The 23002-nt window shown below is 42.2% G+C and overlaps 2 protein-coding genes across 9 annotated transcripts; one reads left to right on the top strand and one right to left on the bottom strand.

The window, feature by feature from the left end:
• Positions 1–504: 504 nt before the first annotated feature.
• Positions 505–7062, top strand: LOC130379404 (neuromedin-K receptor-like). Its single transcript, XM_056586200.1, has 5 exons — positions 505–977; positions 1347–1535; positions 1938–2088; positions 5297–5493; positions 5842–7062. The coding sequence occupies exons 1-5, from the start codon at positions 610–612 to the stop codon at positions 6182–6184; spliced, it is 1248 nt and encodes a 415-aa protein (XP_056442175.1). The 5' UTR covers positions 505–609; the 3' UTR covers positions 6185–7062.
• Positions 7063–7676: 614 nt separating this feature from the next.
• Positions 7677–22967, bottom strand: LOC130379402 (sialic acid-binding Ig-like lectin 14). Of its 8 annotated transcripts, XM_056586198.1 has the most exons (16): positions 22776–22967; positions 22498–22577; positions 21320–21694; positions 20959–21171; positions 20579–20836; positions 20230–20323; positions 20085–20139; positions 19360–19586; positions 15896–19248; positions 15604–15683; positions 12015–12380; positions 11580–11798; positions 11201–11458; positions 10935–11031; positions 10790–10841; positions 7679–8510 (listed from the first exon to the last, which is right to left on the bottom strand). In XM_056586198.1, the coding sequence occupies exons 10-16, from the start codon at positions 15656–15658 to the stop codon at positions 8382–8384; spliced, it is 1176 nt and encodes a 391-aa protein (XP_056442173.1). In that variant the 5' UTR covers positions 15659–15683; positions 15896–19248; positions 19360–19586; positions 20085–20139; positions 20230–20323; positions 20579–20836; positions 20959–21171; positions 21320–21694; positions 22498–22577; positions 22776–22967; the 3' UTR covers positions 7679–8381. The 8 variants fall into 8 exon arrangements, with proteins under 8 accessions (XP_056442174.1, XP_056442170.1, XP_056442171.1 ...); XM_056586199.1 differs by having other exon boundaries at positions 7677–8510; positions 10790–10837; positions 15604–19248; XM_056586195.1 differs by having other exon boundaries at positions 7678–8510; positions 15604–19248.
• Between the last annotated feature and the right edge of the window lie 35 nt (positions 22968–23002).

The raw sequence follows: 23002 nt of genomic DNA, 5'->3' as shown, positions 1-23002 counted from the left end.
TCCTTTGGGAGCCTGGGAATGTTATCTGCGTCGCTCTGAGTTTACCCGGATTACGCTGTATTTGTTGTCAAATAATCAAAGCATAATAGTACTATTAAAACGATTTATTTGGTCACTAGCCATGTCATTATGCTTTAAATTTAGTTCTGGCGACCGACTATGGTAGGGTGGCCCATCTTTCGTAACGCACGCGACTGAAAGAAGACACGAGTAACCTTTTGGCTCTGAGGAAAAATCTGTTTTCCAACTGTTGGTTTGATAAGTAGGTTGAGTGTACCCGCTTATTTTTTTTCTGTTTAGGGAAATCGGGGAGTTAACGGGGACCATGGAGTTGTGCGCAATTGCATGCGGGCTTCTGTGGCGGGGGAAGGTGGGAGGTGGGATGATATTGAGAGCTGTTTCGATTGGATTAACAAATATAGCACCTCACTTTTCCCCCTCGATGTCTCCAAACGCAGTGAACCAGCTTTGACCTGCTCAAGAGCACACTCTCTCTTAGATTAAATCACGGTCGTCTGCAGTGGTGAATTGGTTGGAGACAAAGTGGGATGCAGCGCCTGTTCATCATCAGTACTTTAACCCAAATGATCTGACCGCTGACACTGCGGCATGGCTGCTGTTCACAACATGTCCAACACGACACGAAATTGGACCAATCCGTTCGTTCAACCGGCGTGGCGCATCGCGCTGTGGTCCGTGGCGTACAGCTCCGTCCTGGCTGTTGCGCTCCTTGGCAACCTAATCGTCATTTGGATCGTGTTGGCGCACAGGCGGATGAGAACAGTCACCAACTACTTCCTGCTGAACTTGGCTTTTGCCGACGCTTCGATGGCCGCGTTCAACACGTTGATCAACTTTATCTACGCGGTGCAAGGCGAGTGGTACTTTGGAGAGGCGTACTGCAGGTTCCACAACTTCTTCCCCGTCGCCGCCGTGTTCGCCAGCATCTACTCCATGACGGCCATCGCCATGGACCGGTAAGGATCAGGGCGGCGATGGGTTTGATATACTGCAAGTCCAGTTGGTTGACTTTTTACTAATGTCGAATTCAATAATTGTCATCTAATGTCCTCTCATCACTTTGTTGGATATATTTATTGTACTACTATATGAATATATTTAAACAATAGGATCCATTTAGTTTAATTGTTTTCAATTAATAATTGGATTTGATTAAGTGATCCTGTTGTCAACCTGTTTTCAACAAGATCATGAATACGACCAGGAATAAGCTAAACTGCTCGCTTTTGCGGGCACACACACTGCTTTAACTGCGCCTTTGAGGCTCATTTTTTGCCCATGCGCCTCGACTATCTCTAGACTCTTTGGGCCTCTCTCCGACGCAGGTACATGGCCATCATCCACCCGCTGACGCCGCGTATGTCGGCGATGGCCACAAAGGCGGTGATCGTGAGTATCTGGGGACTGGCGGTGGTGCTGGCCTTTCCCGTCTGCTACTTCTCAAAGGTGCTCAGCGTTCCGCGGCGCACGCTCTGCTACATCGCCTGGCCGCGCAAGCAGGACGACGCCTTCATGTGAGCGCTAGCACACACACGCACGCACGCACGCGCACACACACACACACACACACACACACACACACACACACACACACACACACACACACACACACACACACACACACACACACACACACACACACACACACATGAACCTACACACGCAAAAACACACACTAACACACACACATGAGCAAGCACACACACACACACACACACACACACACACACACACACACACACACACACACACACACACACACACACACACACACACACACACACACACACACACACAAACTCATAAACGCAAACACACATAATACATTATATACATCATAGATTATTAAACATTAGAATTTGCACTTCCTTCAACATAGCGGTTGTAATAATTTAACAAATATCCCTCTCTTGCAGGTACCACATCATAGTGATCGTGTTGGTGTATGTGCTGCCCCTAGTGGTGATGGCTATCACCTACACCATCGTGGGGGTCACCCTGTGGGGAGGGGAGGTCCCAGGGAACTCCTCGGATAACAACCATGGACAGCTGAAGGCTAAACGCAAAGTGGGTACAGGAACCTTCCCCTTTCTAAAATATATTGAAGAAATTATTCTGTATTTTTGTCTCTATCTATCTTTCCTTCGCACTCCCAGTGTGTGTGTGTGTTGGAGGGGGCGTGTTTACCTGCAAATGTATGTTAACGTGTGCGTCTGAGAGGGGGCCATGTTTGATAATAACATAATACAGCATGCACTAATTCCTAGTCCAAGATCAATGCCTAATCTGTGAATGGCAAACTGTGAACTGTGTGTGTGTGTGTGTGTGTGTGTGTGTGTGTGTGTGTGTGTGTGTGTGTGTGTGTGTGTGTGTGTGTGTGTGTGTGTGTGTGTGTGTGTGTGTGTGTGTGTGTGTGTATATTCATGTGTGTATGTGTATCTGCATTGGTGTGTGTGTGTATGTGTGTGTGTATGTGTCTGTGTGTGAATTTGCTTCTATGATCCCGTTGTAATTCCCACACACACACCCAAAACACACGGACACACACACACACACACACACACACACACACACACACACACACACACACACACACACACACACACACACACACACACACACACACACACACACACACACACACGCAGTAGCCTTTACCATTTATAGCTGCGTGGTTTTAGTGATACTTATGTTATGAGAGGCTAATGAGGTAATGGAGACATATAGGGATGTGACCGCTGCATGCATGCCAGTAGGCTGTCGGACACCTCAGCATGCTCCCTCACACACACTGAGTGACCGGGCCGCTGAAACACAGGGATTAAGGCCATCTCAGTTTAAATGACAAACATCTATGTAGCCGGATGCAGGATTACCAAGAGGGAATACAGTCGAATTGACTGAATCAGCCCGAATACCAATCTCACTTTTTTTGTGAGATTAAAATGTCACATAATAAAGGTCAGAAATTTGGATATTAATAACGGTTATATTGTTTTCTTTATCCAATCACTTAAAAACAACCATTATTCGACAATCCTACGTCGATGTAAACTTTATCAATAGAGCACATTTCAGGCAAGAACATTTATTTCAAAGTGCTTTATAGAATTAACCCAGACAACATTTTGAAAGAAGTAATGAATAAATCTAGGAACCACAATTATCCATGAAGCACATGCCCACATAGCCTAGGTACTCTTTTTTTTTTTAGTCATTTAGCATGACTTTTTTCTAAAGATGAACTTCATTAATGACCAGGTATGGATTAGGGCAATTTACGCAAGGACGCCTACAGGTTAGAGAATGGGGTTTGAATCCAGAACCTTTCGGCCGGGTGGTATAAAGATGGACCATCTTTATTGGCCCTCATGATTTTATTGAGAAGACGTTTACATACTTAGGTCCTGGTTTAGAGATATGAATGAAAGCGCTAGCGGCTCCTTCAGGAAGTGTGTCGTCAGAGCTTTGTCATCAAATACCCCCCCCCCCCCTTCCCACCTGCAGTGTGTCCTGATAAAGCGGTCGACCCAGGGATGCTTCCACCCCCCCCCCCCCCCGAAGACACCACTGTGTCTGCTGCATCATCCATGACCTTTCAGCCTCTCTTGTTGATTCTTGTGTTTGTATTGCTGCCACCCTGTATTCGATGACGAAGCCTCCACACAATGGTTGGTGTGGGATGTTTAAGGTTTAGCAGCAGCAGCGTTTAGGTACTGGTCAACGGTTTGACCTCTCCACAAGGTTAAAGATATATATTTTTTAATGTTTTTACTTTTTAGGTTCACGCAATTCAATCTAGCTTTAGTCTAAATGTGCTCCTTGACCCTCCCTCTCCCTACTCCCTCCAAACTCTTCCCAAACGTACAGCCCGGCCCAACTAAACGCGTGACAATGAGCAGCATCAACCAAACCCTCTCTAGTTGCTGCTTGTTGGAGTTTACCAAGTCGTTTATGGATGTGCTTAAAACCAGGAAATTAAGTCCGTTCGGCCCGCCCGCACACTAGTATACCCTCAATGCATTGCCCCACGTGATATTGCGTCTGATACAAAGTGAATGGGACGCGTGTTTCCTAACTCATGACGACGCGTATGGTGGGTCCGGCCCGCTACGACCTTCTCAACAAAGGGTTTTTCAACTGTTCCCAAGGAGGACAGAGCGTATGCAGAAGCATGCAGCTTTTTTGTGCAGCCACTCCCTGCCGCAACCAATCATACATTAGTGGGGGCGGGCTCGTCGTCCATGGAAACAATTAACCTTATGATATGTCAAATATAAATCATAAAAAGCTAATTTGTCAATTGTTTTTCATTTTAAAGTGTTCCCAATGAGAAGAGACCCTTTACAGAAGTGTGGGCAGCCTTGAGAAAAAACACTGCCGCCAGCGTCTTTTTTCAGGGCGCTCCAATTGCAGCGCTTTTAGTCGAAAAATATCCATACCGAAAATGGTGGGGAAACTTGTTCTTGCTGTGTCCGCGGAACGTTATGATATGTCAAATAGAGATAACAAATAGGAAACTACGCGACAGTTATACTGGTGTTATGTTCTCATAGAAACAAAACCTGCGTGCACCGTTTTTTTCTCTCATTGCACAAGCGCTTTGTTCCCCAGCTCCCTGCCAGTGGTTTTCTTGCCGCAAAAACGCAATGTGGACACGCGCCCTTAAACAGCAAGGCTCACTGGAAAAGCTTCGTCTCTACACTGCTGCAGATTTGGGGCTATTAACCAATCACTTTAGCTTTAAAGTTAGCTTCTACATGAAAGTGTGTGTTTCAGAGCCCCTTTCAAACCCATTATTTTGCATATCATACCTTTAAGTAAATCGGGAGATTTTTGTGGAGTGGACCGGGACCTACCAACAGATGGATCAGTCCCCAGACTGCTGGACTCAGTATAATGTTCCTATCTAATCCCTCTGCAATGCCTCTGTGTTTACCCATCCCTCAAAAGGTTTGATGTGTTTCTGTCCATGATCTCACCGTCTGCCTCATGCCAGGGCTCAGTCTTTGGCTCCTCCGTGTTGTCTCTGAGTCTCTCGCACACCCTCCTATAAATGGTATTATTATTGTAATAATGTGGAACAATGATGCATTTGATAGTCTATAATATCAGTGGTGGTATTTTCTCATATTATTTTGATATATCAAGATGTTCTTACTAAAATATACATAAGGGAGAAGGAAAAGTCAAGAATGACCACACACAATGCAAAGAGAAGTATATTGACTCTGACCTAGCTTTCCCTGCCATTTCTCTCTCATCTTCTCTTCAGGTGGTGAAGATGATGATCATTGTGGTGGTGACCTTTGCCCTCTGCTGGCTGCCCTATCACGTGTACTTCATCGTGACGGGCCTGTCCAAGCCACTGACCCGCTGGAAGTACATCCAGCAGGTGTACCTGTCGGTGATGTGGCTGGCCATGAGCTCCACCATGTACAACCCCATCATCTACTGCTGCCTCAACAGCAGGTGGGCTCCCTCTCTCTCTCCCTTGAGAAACACTTGTATTCACACACACACACACGCACGCATGCGCGCGCACACGCACGCGCGCACGCGCGCACACACACACACACACACACACACTCCCCTTGAAGATTCTAACAATTATTCAATAACCTGGATATTGTGTGTTTGTGTGCCTGCGTGTTTGTGCGTGTGTGTGTGTGTACATGTGTGCTTCTGTACATGTTTATGTGCGTGTATTTACATGTGTGTGTGTGTGTGTGTGTGTGTGTGTGTGTGTGTGTGTGTTCGTGCATGCGTGCGTGCGTGCGTGCGTGCGTGCATGCGTGTGTGTGTGTGTGGAGGGTCCAGGTTCCGGGCGGGCTTCAAGCACGTGTTGCGCTGCTGCCCGTGCGTGCGTGAGTCCGGGAGCTACGACGAGCTGGAGCTGCGCAGCACGCGCCTCGGCCCGGGACGCCCTGCCAGCATGTGCACCCTGTCCCGGGCGGACACCAGCCTCCGCAGCACCCTGCACCGCCACCGCAGCACTCAGAAGAGCGTGGGGTCCTGCTACGGCCGCGACGGCCGCAGCCTGCCCACCGTCCAGGGCAGACAGCTGACGGCCCGGTCCAGGCTGTACAGTGATCCTGGGGACTGTGCAGGGAGCCCAAATGAAACAGTGTGCAGCGAACCCAGTGACGTCAATGTGGAGTGAACTGGGTTAAGTGTACACTGCGGTGAACCCAAATGAAAAGACGATACAGTGAACCAAATACAATGACTCTTCTAAACCGGCAATGGAAAGGAATGAATTGTATTCACCTGGCAGGGAACCCATGTGAAAAGGCTGTGCAGTGAACACAACTAAATGACCACAGTAAACCCATACTTAAATAAATGGTGAGTGAATTGGATTCACCTTACATTGAAACCCAAAAGTTAAATTTTGAGAGAAATGGATTCTCGTTACAATAAAACCCAAACAAGTAATGAAGAGTGAATTGGATTAATCTATGAATCCAATAAATCCAACAAATACAATGAACCCAATTGAATGGCAATACGCTTCTAATATGTCATTTAACAAGTGCTTATCATACCAAGTAGGCTGTCTTCAATATTTAAGTGGGTTAAAGAAGCACATGGTAATCTCTCTCTATACAGATTTACCCCCCTTTTGCAAATCCAAGCACGGGTTGACTCTAAAGTGAAAGCAGGAGGGATTCACCGTGGCTCAGCCGACATGAACACTAGTGAAAGGGCTCGCAGCTTGCCCCGACTAACATCACCGCCCAACGACAGCATGCAGGCTGAAGTGGGCTAATGCTGGCAATTTTATGGCAACCAAAAACGTAATACAGCCTGCCACCACCGACTGACACACCGGCCCGATGCTGGTGTTTGCTAAACAGAAGACATATGGCCGTATCATGATGTGATTGTGATGAAGCCTGCTCATCAATCAATCACCTTGAGTTTACATTTTAAGATATCAAAGCGTAGCATTGCAGCATTGTCCCTTGCAGGAAGCATTATTCAATGCATGATTAGAGTATAAACATGCTAGGTGTAAGGTAGACTATAACAGATGTACTTCATGGTGCCTGTACAGCTGCTTATTGACCAGTTGTGGCTATCTAAAATGTACCTAATGTATCGGAGCTTCGTAACAGGCTAGTTTTACATGAGATATTGAATTCTGCCAGTGTTTCTTAGACCTTTTAGACCAAGGCGTAATAGCTATTTCCTTTCTTTGTGCAACACTTAAAGACCAAAAGGGGTGGAAAATGGTGTGTGTGGTAGATGGCTGGTCATGCACCCCTACCTGATCAGACTCGTGTTGTAGTTGCATCATGGCGAACCCCGTCTATTAGACTTGCCATCGTATATTGACGTAGCCCAGTGTAAGTACGGTCGGATTCCCCTTGCACCCAGAATTCATCAAGCTAAGTGCTTGATGAATTCTCCTTCACATCTTTCCTCACACTACCTTTTCCTCACCTCATTTTCCAATGAGGCCAAGGAAAAGAGGTTAGGAAAGGACATGGGACGTAATCATTTGAGCTATCCGACAGCAACAGAGCCATCCCCGCACACACTCAGGGAGAGGACTCTGACATGTTAGCATTCACCCCCTGCTTTGCTTCTAACATATTGCCAACTCTCGAATAACCATGGAAGCATTTTTTCTGTAAGCCACTGTAAATTATCACATCAAGTAAGATATCCAAATGACGAAAAAGCCACACTGCAGTTATTGATTCATGCAAATTTAAATTTTAATACAAGGTTAAAGTAAAAATCTGTTACGGTTTTATGACATTACAGATAGCCAACATGGCTTCTGATCACTGTATTACAAATATTTACAGCAGCTCAGTCACCTGTCTTATCATCTCATCAGTTTGAGTTGGAGTTTAGCTTCATACAGCCGAACACATTTTACAAGGATGGAGCCTAGATGGTGGATGATATTTCAACGCAATGAGCCACATTGGTGGTAAACCTGTGGATGTGATGGTTTTCCGAACCCAGTTAAGACTAAACTACATTTGATACAATCTGGTAACACTGTTAAATACAATCTGTATTTGTGTGTAATGCACTTAATCTAATGTATTTTCATCCGCATTTGCCAGCACATTTAAGTATATTCAGCAAACGATCAGCCAGCGTATTGTCCTGTTTAAACTGAATAAGTTATTCTTTATCCTTCTAAATCCTGCTGCCATCACAGGTTCAAAGTCAAGGGTGTTATTTGATGGTTTTGTACAACTCAGAGGTTCCTTCTGTCTCTGTCAGATCATGGTCCCTGAAAATAAGACATGGAAGGGGATATGGGAAATACCAAGAGATGCTTACTCAGGGACAGCATTGGGTCTTTAGACCTAGATCACAGAGTAAAGGTCCTCCTAGATCTGATCTGAATGGACACGGGAGCCAGCCACACAGCGAGTTCCCTCTGTTGGTTCTCTCTGTGCTGCAGGAGCTGAGAGATTGGTCAGAGCTAAGACGTTCTCATACACAGGATCAGGAAGTGGCTGAATGGGAGAGAGGACAGGAAAATGCATTTTGAGAAGACTATTTAAAGGCATGTGTTTCTAATTCAATTAGAGGCCCCCGGTGCTGACTAGTGGTAACACCATTAAGTAGGCTTCACTTCAAGACTCCTTCCTTGACAATTCAACAAAGTATTAATTTACTTCTTTAAAACAAGAATAGACATCATTACACCCATCTTTTCATTCTGCTCTTTTGCAGAAGTCTCTCTAGATCCCACATTGATCTCACCCTATTAGCAAACATCACTTACAGTGGCGAAGCTAGACCTCTTTTGGGTGGGCTCAAGCCCACCCAAAACTTGCCTGAGCCCGACCTATCGTTTCGTCCTCAAATCTCATATTCAACCTCTTTTTTTTTTACACAAGCAATGAGAGAATGGATGTTGTACACTCATGAACAGGCTCAAATGGGGTAGTGAAATCGAGCGCAACCTTCCTGCAGGAATCTCTAACCTCTGATTTGTGGGTGGGAGTCTCCTGTTTGACAAAACCAAAAATGCAGCACGAGCGCACCTAACATAGTTTCTGCTGTTTTGTCTGTCAAAAAGGCTAGCTAGTCTTTATCAGAAAATCCACGATTTCCAGCTGTGTAATAACATTACCAGGTAATAATAATAATATTCATTTTAAAACCTTGACATAATCTGTCAGATGTATTAAATGACAGTTGACCACAAGGCGATTCTATCTATGCTTCCTCTTGAATTTCTTCATGTTTTAGTCGGCAGGAGCTTGTAATGCTGTGTAGCATGATTAAGGTGCAGGGAGCAGAAAAAGTTGACATGGGTGCTAATTTTCAGTTGAAAAAAAACGCCGGTATTATTTTATCATCTGAGGGCGTATTCATTGCCATAACAACTGAGCTAATCAACAAGTACCACATGTTCAACAAAAAATATTTTTTTTGAAAGGGAATAAGCTGATGAAGCTTACAAGTGACCAATGTTTACTGTTTAAAAATATTTTTAATTAAATGCAAACCCCAGTGAATCATTTGCTCTTGTTTCTCTGTTTTGAGATTCACACAGACTTAGCAGTCTTGTTTAAATGTTACAAATTGAGTTAATAAACTGAAGTTGGAGATAGTTTTAAGTTGCTGCAGATGTTATCTCCGCTAATTTTACAGATCTAAATAAATAAATATTAACAGCTTCTCAATAGTAGGCTATTTCAATACAGGGAGGGTGCCTAGGGGGGGAATGACAGAAAATTATTGAGAATCACTAAAACATGTTTTAGGCCTACTTGTTGATTAGCTCACGTTGGCAATGAAAACGCCCTCAGCTGATAAAATAATGCCAGCTTTTTGTTTTTTACTGAAAATTAGCACCCTCTTTTTTTGCAGCAGAACAAGATTCTTTTGCATCAGAAGATTTATAAAAATGTAATAGTCCCTGAAAGTGAGACAACATAGTTTAGTGCTCCCGAAATAGTGGTCTGTTAATCATAGGATTAGGCTAGTACATGTTGTACTTGTTGATTTTTTTGCATAAACATACATTAATAAACATGTATGTTGATACAATTTATAATATTGTATTGGTCCATGAAACTGAGGTGACATAATTTAGTGCTCCCGAAAAAGTTGTATGTTTCTCATATTATTGATCTAGTACATGTTTCACCAATGTGTTTCAGTAACTGTGTAAATAAAAAAAAGGGAAAATATGGTCATTTTTGAGTGAAACTTACACAAAGGAAATTTTATATGCCTCAAATTTGTTTGTACAGTTCACATCCATGGATTATTCCTTCATCCAAACAGTCTTTTTTCCTTTCATCACTTTAGTGGTTCAGAACTGCATTTTTTAGCTGACACTGCCAGCTATTGGCTTAGACATACAACAGCATAGTAATTAAGATAGATATAAAGGTTGTGGAATTTTTTTGGACAGGACTTTATTTACTTCATAGGCCCCTGTGGCTTCCTGGGGTTCAGCCCCCCCAAAAGTCAGAACCTAGATTTGCCCCTGTCCATTTGTGATTCTTAAATCAGAAACTGATAATGAATTGAAGTGAGGTTTATGTTCTCAGATTACCACATTATAATAAAGAGGACAGGGGTCCAATGAAAGTATACAAGCAAGACTCTGATAAAGCTGGTGATCCTTGAGCACTGAGATGTACAGACTCTTCTATTGGACTCTCCTAAGGACTTGCCAAGGCAAAAAATAGAAGTTTCTCAAGTGGTCTTGTAATGTGGCATCAGGGTGGCCTTATTCAATCATGGGTTAGTAAAATGGCTTCATGCGACTCACCTCATCTACGGTATCTGTTCCCATTCCAGATGCTTTTCTGGAGGCCTTCTTTCTTTTAGTGAAGAGAACAGAGATACTTAGAAGCAACAGGAGAAGTGAAAGAATATTAAATGAATGCAACGGAGGAAGTGAGACATTATCTCACCTCATCCAGAGGAATGCAACCAGAAGGAGTATGGAGGCCAGTAAGACAGCAACTGCCCGTACAGCTATGGCTGTTGTCTGTGATGATGATGATCTCTCTAGAAAACAGAATTCTAACATTGATTACAAATGTTTAGAGGCCAAATGTTGGCACACAGAAACAGCAAAGGTGTGTGTCTGTGTATGTGTGTTTGCGTTTGTGTGTGTTTGTGTGTGTGTGTGTGTGTGTGTGCGTGTGTTTGTGTGTGGTTTTAAACCAACAATTACCTTTCCAATTAATGAACAAAAAGGTGGAATCATGACGTCCGATTGCATTATGAGCTTGGCAGTAATAGTTTCCTCCAAGCTCAGATGTGATATTAGTTATTGTGTAGTTCTGTCCTGATTGTCCCACTGTGTCTCCATGTTTGAACCAGGTGTAGTCAGCTGCTGGGTTGGCATCACTGCTGCAGCTCAGAGTCAATGAACTGCCCTCCACTATTTCACCAGAGGGACTCACGATCACTGAGGGGGTCTTTGGAGCGTCTGAAAAAATGTATAAATCATTAATTACATAAATTACTGTCAGCTTCAATCCATTCATACTAAATCTAAAATGTATTTCTTTACCCTGGCGTGTTGTCAGTGAATTGTGGAGTTGACTTACACACTGAAGGAGAGGGGAAATGTTCGTATCCTTTAACAGCACATGAATAGCTATATTGAGAGCAAACAAAGCCGGGGTACGTCATTCCTTCTCCTGCTGACTGACCATTCCTGATCCAGATGTAGGTAGGGTTACCAGCTAGACCACACATACTGTGACATTCCAAGACCACCCAACTAGGATTGTTACGCATAGGAGAGGACACTTTCACCTCGAGATCTGGGTGGGAGAACAAATTCCACAAGTGATTTAAATAAACCTGATTAAACAAGTGATTTAAATAAACACACACACACACACACACACACACACACACACACACACACACACACACACACACACACACACACACACACACACACACACACACACACACACACACACACACACACATTAATAAGATGCTCAGTAGACACCTTATTAATGAAAGTTTACCTGTCACAGATAGCGTCACTCCAAGGCCAGCAGCATATTCCAGTATACCTACTTGGTATGTTTTGAACCTGAACTTGTACTCACTAGAGTCACTCTGTCTCAGGTCACTGATACTCAGGGTACAGTTTGCATTACAGATGTGACTGGTACAGCTGGGCCTGGAGCATTTGTATTCAACACGACCTGCATAGTCTGTATCTGTTTTCACATCAACATCTCTTTGAGAAAACCACTTTTTGTCCTTGACTGTGAGAGTGATGTTCGGGTTTCTAGGACATTTATAGTGGCAGCTGATGTGAACCGTTGATCCTCTCGGAGCGCAGACATTACTAGATGGGTAAGTAATCCAGTCGTCAGCCTTCAGCGCTGTAAAAAACAAAACATCTAATTTGGAATAAGCAAGACAAAGAGGTTCAGCTGAAATGCATGATCAGTTGCTTGTGGAAATCCAGTAAAAGTTGAATTTTTTCTGTGGTAACTTTGCTACTTTGTCTTTAATCTATTTGACAAATGCCTCATATTCTAAGAAATTAAAGGAGTGATCATTCCCTGTGCCTTCATGTTCCGGTTTTTGGGCCTTGATTGCTTTGATTTATCTCAGCATTTGTTTTTCCTTCTGAATCAAAACTGGACACTCACGTACCCCACAGTTGTTCTCTTGCTTAGTTGTTTGGGCCTATAGGGCCCAAACAACAAAGATACACAAGAATGTATCTTGGGATTTGTATGCCATTTTGTGATGACTTCAGAGAGTTTAACGTAAATACAGTGACCTAGGCTGCAACATCTTGTATGATGAACGCTTTTGCTGTTTCAAACACAACAGTGTCCTCCAATAATGACTTATCGGTAATACTAAACAATGAACAAAAAAACATTACTACTAATAACTAATAATAGTTAATATAAAGGCGGATATTGCAATGTGACGTCACACACTGGCAGTTATGAGGGCTGGGCATTGGGGCATAGGGTCCCCTTAAGGAAAAGCTTGCCCTCCCCTTCTGGCCCCCCTAAATGTGGAGTTCAAGTTAAACAGCAGCAATCAGTAAATTATTAGAGTCGACCTCCCTTGTGACACTTAAATTGCACAAGAGAGCCTGGAGAATGGCCTCAACATTTTGGGTAAGCCAAGGGATTGGTGCTTAAGCTGTTATTGGGCGGATTGGTTGTGACACAAGTAGAAGGCCTGCAACAACAAATTTGGTTGAAAACAGAAGTAAGGGAGCATAGCGTGACCAGTAAAAACCACAGCCCCAGTCAGACGGGAAATGGCTGGCAACAGAGACTATATTTATAGAGTAATCAAAAATTCAACAGTCAAATATGATACCCAGAGTAGAATCTAAAACAATGCAACATCCCTTTAAGTAAAAGAGGTTGTATACAACTTGCATTGAGGGGAATTTACCCAAAGACAGAAAGAAACCCAACTCATAGATATAAAATGGACATTTCTCTATTCTATTGGTCTTCTTAACGAAACACATTATTCTAGAGGTAGATTCTTTAACATTATCCAACCTAAACGACAACTAAAATAGGTTGTTTGTGTAAGTCGTCTAAAACAACCCGTCTGAACATTTTAGCCTCCTATTGAAACAGGAATACATTAAGTACCTATGCCAAGTTACTGTCCGCCAAAACAAAATGGATAAAATTCATTTTAGTCTGAGTCTAAGTGGACGTTTTTTGATAACATTTCTAGCGACAAATGTGCATTTTTATTCATAATGGTAGTTCGGTGAATGTATATGATGTTTGGTATGTTAGCTAACGCAATGTTTTATATCGTTACCATGGTGCTTCATATGGACACAGCTTGCATGTTGTTTGAATCAATGTCTTTACGTTATTTGCGCTGTAGTGCTATTTGATGTAGCTGATGATGCTCTTTCAAATAAAGAAATTCAAGTAAAACAGGGATGACATTTATTATATATAATATTATATGATATTATATATTTTGGGTGTTACACAACGGATGTTTATATTCACTTTCCTCCCGCCGAAAGAAATCCATCTACACAAATTCCTGTGATAAATACATTTCGTCTAACAAGATAATCCCTGGGATGACATTTATTCTTCTTCTTTGTGACAGACTTATCTTTCCCTTGCTTCCACCGATAAGCCCCTTCAAAGCTTAATTTCATATACTGTATATTTTGTTTATAAGATAATCATGACCAATTAATAGTGTTTTAAATGTTTTTGAGGCTTAAATGCGATCAATAAAGTTAAAGGCAGACGACAAACATTCTTAAAAGCTACTAAAATGATCAACAAGGGGGTAATAGACATACAATAAGTGAGGTAATTGTGTATTCTATGTGGGGTACAACTTGGGAGTGAGATATAGATATCTTGTCGATTTTATATGAATCAGGGCAATAAGGTTTACTAAAATAGGTAGATAATATACTATTAATCCCACTTTCTGCCCTACAGGACGGGATGTATAGTGTATAGTGACCTAGGGGTCAAGGACACTTAGGAGTGAGCTGGAGACCTGGGGTCTGTTTTATATGAAAGAGGGCCTCAAGAATTTATGCAATGATGTTAAAGGTCTCGAGATGGAGCATAAGGCTGTTTTATTTACTTCCTGTCGGACTAGAGCCCCCATGATTAAAATCGTACATGTCCTTGAGGCCCTTTTTCATATAAAAGGGAGCCCAGGTTTCTTAGTAGGTCACTGACTAATTTCATAACCTCCTGTAGGGATAGATGTATATTATATGATCTACTATATTAGTAAACCTAAAGGCCCTGATTTATATAAAATAGACCAGACGTTGCTTTCTTCCTCCCCAGTCATTCTGTGTCCCTGTGAATGCTGTGTTTGCATCACTTCCTGTAGGTCTACCATCCCCATGTTGATCATTTTAGTAGTCTTGTGAAAACTTTTCATCTTTCTCTTACTTAAGTGATTCCAAAACCTAAACATATATATAAAATGAACCTTTTGCCGGAAGTAAAGCGGATATAAACTTTCACTTTGCCACACAAAATCAAGTCAGCCTAGTACGTCCCAAAGGAGAAGAAGAAATATGTAATCTGTGGGTCACTCGAAAATCTACGTTTTTTTATTAAATTAAATAATTGAACCCGCTATTCATTTTCTTGATTATCCGGTTTAAAACAAAATGTATTTATAAGATGAACCTGGCGAATGGATTTTTTTGCGGAAGCAAAGCAAAAATAAAAATTTGCATTAAATAAAAAACTAAAAATCACATGCATATACTGACTGAAGATTAGGAAAATAAAATTCCAATTTATCGCTAGAAAAGTTTGAAGTGCATTTGAATGCCAAATATATCAACAATCCTACTTTTTACACTGAGAATACACTTACAATTGTAAAACAATTGTAAATGTCATTTTGTTTTTCCAGACAGAACCTTGACACACGTGATGTTTTGATAAAGTTGTACGTTTATAATGGGCTAAACTGTTCACATATTATGGCGTTTAGGTTGGAGATCACTTTGTGCTGTGGTTTCACCCTCTCCTCATTCCAGTTGCTTGGTGTCATGACATATTATTCATTGAAACAGTTCAAGTAAATATTGATGACGTAACCAACCTGGGAGAGAAAGAAGGAAAGCTAGAAATCCTCTTGCTGATGATCTTAATTTCATAGTTTGTTGTATCCTCTGTGGTTCTCTTGAGATATTGAAACACAATCGTTTTTTTTTTAAAGTATACATAGCATGTAGGGCCGAAGAGGCAATACAATTGTGTTAAGATAATTTTTCTTAAGAAATCTCAATACACATATTTCCGTTTCTTATTTTGATTGTTTCTTGTTCTTGATATTGCTGTTTCTTAGGTTTGCTAAGTAATTCAATAAAAGTGCAGAAAAGGCAACGCCTTACTGTTTAACAGGAAGTTGTCTGTGTTTGGAAATCCAGAGTCTGTGGTTTGTCCACTTAAGATCAAATAAATTAAACCCTAACCCTTTTCAAATAATTGTTATGCCGCAGAATTAACTTGAAGTACTAGGAACGACTTTGGATCTTAGAACAATAAACTGGACTTTATAAAGTTGCTTCCTGCTTTTGCCCTTCCCCTATTTTGTCTCTCTCTCTCTCTCTCTCTCTCTCTCTCTCTCTCTCTCTCTCTCTCTCTCTCTCTCTCTCTCTCTCTCTCTCTCTCTCTCTCTCTATCTCTCTCTCTCTCTCTCTCTCTCAGACAGATCCTTGTATGCACACACAAACACACCGTTACGGCAACCCAGTCTTACAGAAACTGGATTTGTTTGAATTCACAAATTTATGGTCAGATTTGCCGCAGACAATCTCTCGAACACCGTTTTGAGATGTTTTATGTGCAAACACCAGGTGGTACTATACACAACCATATCATCAAGGTACCACTCACAATTAGAAATGCCAACAAGAACCTGATTGACGAAACGTTGGAAAGTATCTAGAGCATTCCGCAGGCCAAATGGCATGACCGTGGCGTGTATTGTAGAAGGACATCAGGTGTAAAAAGGCGGATATCTCTTTAGCACGTTCGGTCAGTGCAACGAACACCCTCCTCACCAAGCAGCAACGTAGCAGGTCCAGGCTGCGTTGATGCTGAGGTGTAGGCCGCAGATTGAAAGGTCACAGGCAGAGAGGTAGCAGTTTCAGCACGAGGTCTCCTGGACAGCGGCACTGCTGAATTTATCGCATTAACAGAGACGAACACGCCTTGATTGAGAGTCATCTCGATCATAATAGTGTTTAAGCATGTTGATATGACACAAGCGAGATGTTTTCCTCCTGCCTGGTGTGGCTATGACATAATTAACATCACCGACATGTCTTATTCAAGATATGGACCGGTGTAGCGCGGTTGAAGAGCGGAGCCGAGAATGAGGAGAAACACAATCACCTTATCACCAGGTTGAAACTCACGCAGTACAGCTTTTTGATCGTAAAGCTGTTTCATTCGTTTCTGGCTCATGCCAAGGTTTTCCTAAGCCATTTTGCTAGTTGAAGTCTTACACAAATTTTGGATACAGAGTCAGACACACTGTGAGGAGATGTATTCTTGGTCAGCATAGATTCTCTGAGCACTTTCAACGGGCCACGGACAGTAGGCCCGAAAACAAGTTCAGATGGGCTAAGTAATGCCCCCTGTGAGGACGCTCTCCACCCGACATCTGTAGGCCTGGGTGAGCGGTTGACAGCTGAGGCCGGCTTTTTTCAGGGACCTAATGAAGTACAGCCTCTGCTCAGCCTATCTCACAGAGGCCGTGTTCTCGGACCAGCTGAGGGTGTTGGTGACAACCTGGTCTCACAGGAATCCGTGAAATGACTACGGACGAATAACTCGAAATCCGTGGACACATCACGGAAATACGCCGATTTCCGTGATGCGGCCACGGAATTCGCTCCAATGCAAGTTAATGACGCTGATGTTCCGTGGCTCACACACGGATCCCCGTTTCAACGAGCGAGTCAACCACGGGGGCTAAACTCAAAACCCGGGGTGGTCTCACTGAAACACTTAAATTGTCGTTGTGTCAACGGAAGTTGCTCCAATGCAAGTAAATTACACTGTTATTCCGTGGCTCACACACGGATATCGGCGTGTTTCCGTGATGTGGCCACGGATTTCGAGTTAAGACCATATGGTGGAACCCCTAAAAGGAGCAGGAAGCTACGGGGTTAAGGCGTGCTGACCTCAGCCTAGTGTCTTGGGCTATCTTTGTTGACCATTTGCTGACCATTCAGATTAAGACGGATTTATGACTGATTGGAGGCGGACACCTCAAGAAGAAACTGCTCTGTGTGTGTGTATAAAAAGACGCTGGAGTTTGTGAACCAGCAGTGCTTTGCAAATCATTCGGCTGTTATCGTTGTTGCTTTTTAAACGATAAAGTCTTGTGTCAATACTTGCTCCGGACCCCTCGATTTCTTTTTCTCTCTCTTAAGTTAGTTAAAGTGTATTATATCTCGGTTATCCACCACAAGGGCTATTCAAGCAATTTGCAAGTACGTTTTTACAATGTCCACTGATGATCTCTAGAACGAGTCTCTTTTCTTATCACTTTGAATGTTGTCAGCTAATGTTTCTTTAGCAGGCTTAAAGGTCTTTTGAAAGGCAAAGTATTGAGGCTTAGCAGGATAAGAGCTTGTACCCTTTTGAGCTAGAACATATTCATCCGCCCTTATGGTGGTGTCGGATGGCTTCGCGTCTTTATGCTCACCCAAGTAAGTCGCAACATTCTTAGGTAGACAGTTTTTAAAATCTTATATTATTAAGAAATCAAAAAGAGCATCATATTTGGGCAGCGGGTCACTGTAAGTCACTGCAAATGATCACATCTAATAAGTTATCCAAATGAGCGATAGCCACACTTTATTCAGTTATTTAGTCATGCAAACTCAAATTGTTATTCAAGGTGAAAGCAGAGCGAGTCTACGGAGAGCCTTGGCACCCTCTGTAGAACCCTCTTGTATCAAGCGTGATTGCAGTTCCATAAGAATTCCACTGATCGCTGGCGAGCTTAGATTGAATTGGGGTCTATGGAGCTAGATGGCTAAATTGATCTCTTTCACTTGCTTGCGTGGAAACATTGCAGATATCATTGTAGATGCCTCAATTTCTAAATAGATTATAATACAAAGGTCGAAGGAATGAGTACCAGGGCTCCGAACCGGTTCAAGGAACGAAAATGAAAACCGAAAACGAACGAAATTTTACGAGGAACGGAAACGGAAACGAAAACCAAATGGTCTTCAACTGTTCCGGAACAGAAACGTTATTCTGAAATCCTCAAAACCGGAATGCTAAAAATATTTACGGCAGGTAGGTCACGTGTCTTATCATCTGATTAGTTTAGGTTCATACAGCCTAACACATTTTACAAAGGACGGAGCCTAGATGGTGAATGATATTCCGACGCTATGAGCCACATTGGTGGTATACCTGTGGATTTGATGGTTTTTCGAACCCAGTTCAGACTAAACTACATTTGATTCAATCTGGTTTCACCGTTGCATACAATCTGTATTTGTGTGTAATGCACTTAATCTAATGTATTTTCATTTGCATTTGCATGCGCATTTAGGTATATCCAGCAAACCCTCAGCCAGCGTAGTGTCCTGTTTAAACAGAATAAGTTATTCTTTATCCTTATAAATCCTGCTGCTCAGTGGATCAAAGTCTAGGGTGTTATTTGACGGTTCTGTACAACTCTGAGGTTCCTTCTGTCTCTGTCAGATCACAGTACCTGAAAAGAAGACAGAGGAGATGGACACTTCAGTCACCCTGTAAAACAGATCCATTTGGTTGATCTCAAAATCCGAAAACTTAGACCATACAAATACCAAGAGAAACGTACTCAGGGACAGCATTGGCCTTGACCACAGAGTAAAGGACCTCCTCGATCTGATCTGATTGGACACGGGAGCCAGCCACACAGCGAGGCACTTCCTGATTCTCTGGGTGAGAGAGGTTGATGCTGGCATAGTGAAGGTCATCCTGCTGTTCTATTGGTTCTATCTGTGCTGCAGGAGCTGAGCGATTGGTCAGAGCTAAGACGTTGTCATACACAGGAAAAGGAATTGGCTGACGGGGAGAGAGGACAGAAAAATACATTTTGCAACACTTTAATCTGTTTAAAGGCATGTGTTTTTAATTCAATTTAGAGGCCCCCGGTGGTGAATATTGGTAATGCCATTAAGTAGGCTTCACTTCAAGACTACTTCTTTGACAATTCAACAAAGTATTAATTTACTTCTTTAAAACAAGAATATAAATCATTAGACCCATCTTTTGAATTCTGCTCATTTGCAAAAGTCTCTCCAGATCCCACATTGATCTCACCCTTACCCTATTATCAAAAATCACTATGTTCCAAGATTACCAGATCATAACACAGTGGACAGGTGTTCAATGAAAGTATACAAGCAAGACCCTGATAATGCTGGTGATCCTGGACCACTGAGATGTAGAGAGTGGACTCTCTTAAAGACACAGGTAAAAGTTTCGCAAGTGGTCTTGTATCGTGGCATCAGGATGGCCTTTTTCAATCATGGGTTAGTAAAATGGCTTCCTGCCTCTCACCTCATCTACGGTATCTGTTCCCATTCCAGATGCTTTTCTGGAGGCCTTCTTTCTTCTAGTGGAGAGAACAGAGATACTTAGAAGCAACAGGAGAAGTGAAAGAATATTAAATAAATGGGACGGAGGGAGAGAGAGATTATCTCACCTCATCCAGAGGAATGGAACAAGAAGGAGTATGGAGGCCAGTAAGACAGCAACTGCCCCTCCAGCTATTGCTGTTATCTGTGATGATGATGTCTCTAGAAAACAGAGAACAGATTTCAAACATGCTTATAGGCCCAATGTTGGCAAACACACAAACAGCAAAGGTGTGTGTCTTTGTATGTGTGTGTGTGTGTGTGTGTGTGTGTGTGTGTGTGTGTGTGTGTGTGTGTGTGTGTGTGTGTATGTGTGTGTGTGTTGGTGTGTGTGTGTGTGTATGTGTATGTATGTGTGTGTGTGTGTGTGTGTGTGTTCGTGTTTGTTTGTGTGTGTTGTTTTAAAACAACAATTACCTGTAACATTAATAAACAAAAGGGTGGAATTATGACGTCCGATTGCATTATGTGCTTGACAGTAATAGCTTCCTCCAAGCTCAGATGTGATATCAGTGATTGTGTAGTTCTGTCCTGATTGTCCCATTGAGTCTCCATGTTTGAACCAGGTGTAGTCAGCTGCTGGGTTGGCATCACTGCTGCAGCTCAGAGTCACTGAGCTGCCCTCCTCTATTCCCCCAGAGGGACTCACGGTCACTGCGGGGGTCTTTGGAGCATCTTATAACATAACATATTTCATTCATTATATAAATTACCGTCAGGGCCAATCCATTTCATACTAAATCAAAATGTATTTCTTTACCCTGGCAGGATGTAAGTGCACTGTGGAGTTGACTTACACACTGAAGGAGAGGGGAAATGTTCGTATCCTTTAACAGCACATGAATAGCTATAATGAGACCAAACAATGCCAGGGTACTTCATTCCTTCTCTTGGTGACTGACCATTCCTGATCCAGATGTAGCTAGGGTTTGCAGCTAGACCACACATACTGCTACATTCCAAGGATGCCCTGTTTGGACGGATAGGAAAGGACACTTTCACCTGGAGACCTGGTTGGGAGAACAAATTACACAAATGAGTTGTGTAAATCACTTGTGTAAATCACAAGTGATAAACCAGATTAGACACACACACAAACACATACACACACGCACATTAACAAGATGCTCAGTAGACTTATTGGTAATTAAAGTTTACCTGTCACAGATAGCGTCACTCCAAGGTCACTGGAATATTCCAGTATATCGGCGGTTACTGTATTGTATGTTCTTAACCTGAACTTGTACTCACTAGAGTCACTCTGTCTCAGGTCACTGATGCTCAGGGTACACTCTACAGTACAGCTGACCCTGATACATTTGGGCTTCCAGCAATTGTTTTTAACACGACCAGCATAGTCTGTATCTTTTTGCACATCAACATCTCTTTTATGAAACCACCGTGGCTCCTGGACTGTGGTATCGACGTGCTGTGCTTTAGGGTATTTAAATTGGCTGGTGATGTCAACCGTCGATCCTCTTGGAGCGCAGACATTACTAGATGAGTAAGTAATCCAGTAATCAGCCTTCAGCACTGTTAAAAAAACCAACATCCCATTGAGAATGAACAAGACAAAGAGGTTCAGCTGATGAAATGCATGATCAGTTGCTTGTGCAAATACAGTAAAAGTTGACATATTTCTACGGCAACTTTGCCTTGTGAAGTTCAAATTAAATAGAGAGCAATCAGCAAATGATTAGCCTCAATTTCCAGTCTCCCTTGTTACAATTTACTTGTACAAGAGAGCCTGGAGGATGGCCCTAACATTTTGGGCAAGCAATGTGATTGGTGCCTGAGCTGTGATTGGGCGGATTGGTCTTGACACTAGTCGAAGGGTGTAACAGGAAGCTCGATGGACCAATGGCTGGCTACAACCAGAAATTACCGAAATTACCGGAAACCAGCATTACCGGTAAAGATTACACAGTCCAGAGAGGAAATTGATAGCAAGTGAGCCTATATATAACAGTCAAATATGATACCCAGAATAGAATCTAAGACAATGTAACATTAAAAAATACCCATTTATTGCTAGAAGAGTTAAAAGTGTATTTTATGGCAAAATCTATCTAAAATGTTGCTTTTTACACTGATCATTTAAAAATTGTCATTGTCATTTTGTTTTGGTAGACAGAACCTTGAAATCAAGACATATTGCTGTTTCTTCAAAGTCGATAATGGGCTAAAATGTTACGGGTCGTTTTGGATGACCTATTCTGGCGTTTAGGTTGAAGATACATTTGTACTGTGGTTTCACTCTCTCCATTCCAGTTGATTGTTGTCATGTTACTCATTGTATCAGTTCAAGTAAATGTTTATAACATAAATGTACCAACCTGGGAGTGAAAGAAGGAAAGCTAGAAATCCTCTTGCTGATGATCTTAAATTCATAGTTGATCGTATCATCTGTTGTTTTCTGGAGATATTTAAACACAATATTTTTTTTATGTTGTACATAGGCCCTCATGAAGAAATACATACATTTGTAAAATTGGGTTACAAATATCTTTTATGAGAAAAACTCAATACACATATTTCGATTTTTCTTATTCTTGATAAGGCTGTTAGGTTTGTTAAGCAATTCAATACAAGTTCAGAAAATGTAACATCTTACTGTGTACTGGAAGTTTTCTGTGTGTGGAATCCGAATTAGTCTATGGTTTGTCCTCTTAAGACATACGTTGGGCGGATTGGTCTTGACACGAGTCAAAGGGCGTAACCATGGACATAATAAAGGAAAGGCGTAACAGGCAGCTTTAACATAGGGGACGTAGCTGTAACATACGTCCGCTTCCTTCTGCTTCCCTCTCCCGCACACACACACAAACACACGCACACGCA

The sequence above is a fragment of the Gadus chalcogrammus genome, chromosome 3 (genome assembly GCF_026213295.1).
Source record: "Gadus chalcogrammus isolate NIFS_2021 chromosome 3, NIFS_Gcha_1.0, whole genome shotgun sequence".
NCBI lineage: Eukaryota > Metazoa > Chordata > Actinopteri > Gadiformes > Gadidae > Gadus > Gadus chalcogrammus.
The sequence above is the reverse complement of the archived record's forward strand: the minus strand, read 5'-3'. Positions and strand labels throughout refer to the sequence as shown.

What these genes read in the sequence shown, in the direction of transcription:
- LOC130379404 (XM_056586200.1), top strand. Translation starts at nt 610, where the DNA reads ATGGCTGCTGTTCACAACATGTCCAACACGACACGAAATTGGACCAAT. An exon ending in ACGGCCATCGCCATGGACCG is followed by an intron (nt 978 to 1,346) that starts GTAAGGATCAGG and finishes TCTCCGACGCAG; the next exon opens with GTACATGGCCATCATCCACC. An exon ending in AGCTGAAGGCTAAACGCAAA is followed by an intron (nt 2,089 to 5,296) that starts GTGGGTACAGGA and finishes TCTTCTCTTCAG; the next exon opens with GTGGTGAAGATGATGATCAT.
- LOC130379402 (XM_056586192.1), bottom strand. Translation starts at nt 22,567, where the DNA reads ATGATACGATCAACTATGAATTTAAGATCATCAGCAAGAGGATTTCTA. An exon ending in TTTCCCCTCTCCTTCAGTGT is followed by an intron (nt 20,837 to 20,958) that starts GTAAGTCAACTC and finishes TTATGTTATAAG; the next exon opens with ATGCTCCAAAGACCCCCGCA. An exon ending in GAACAGATACCGTAGATGAG is followed by an intron (nt 19,587 to 20,084) that starts GTGAGAGGCAGG and finishes TCTCCCCGTCAG; the next exon opens with CCAATTCCTTTTCCTGTGTA.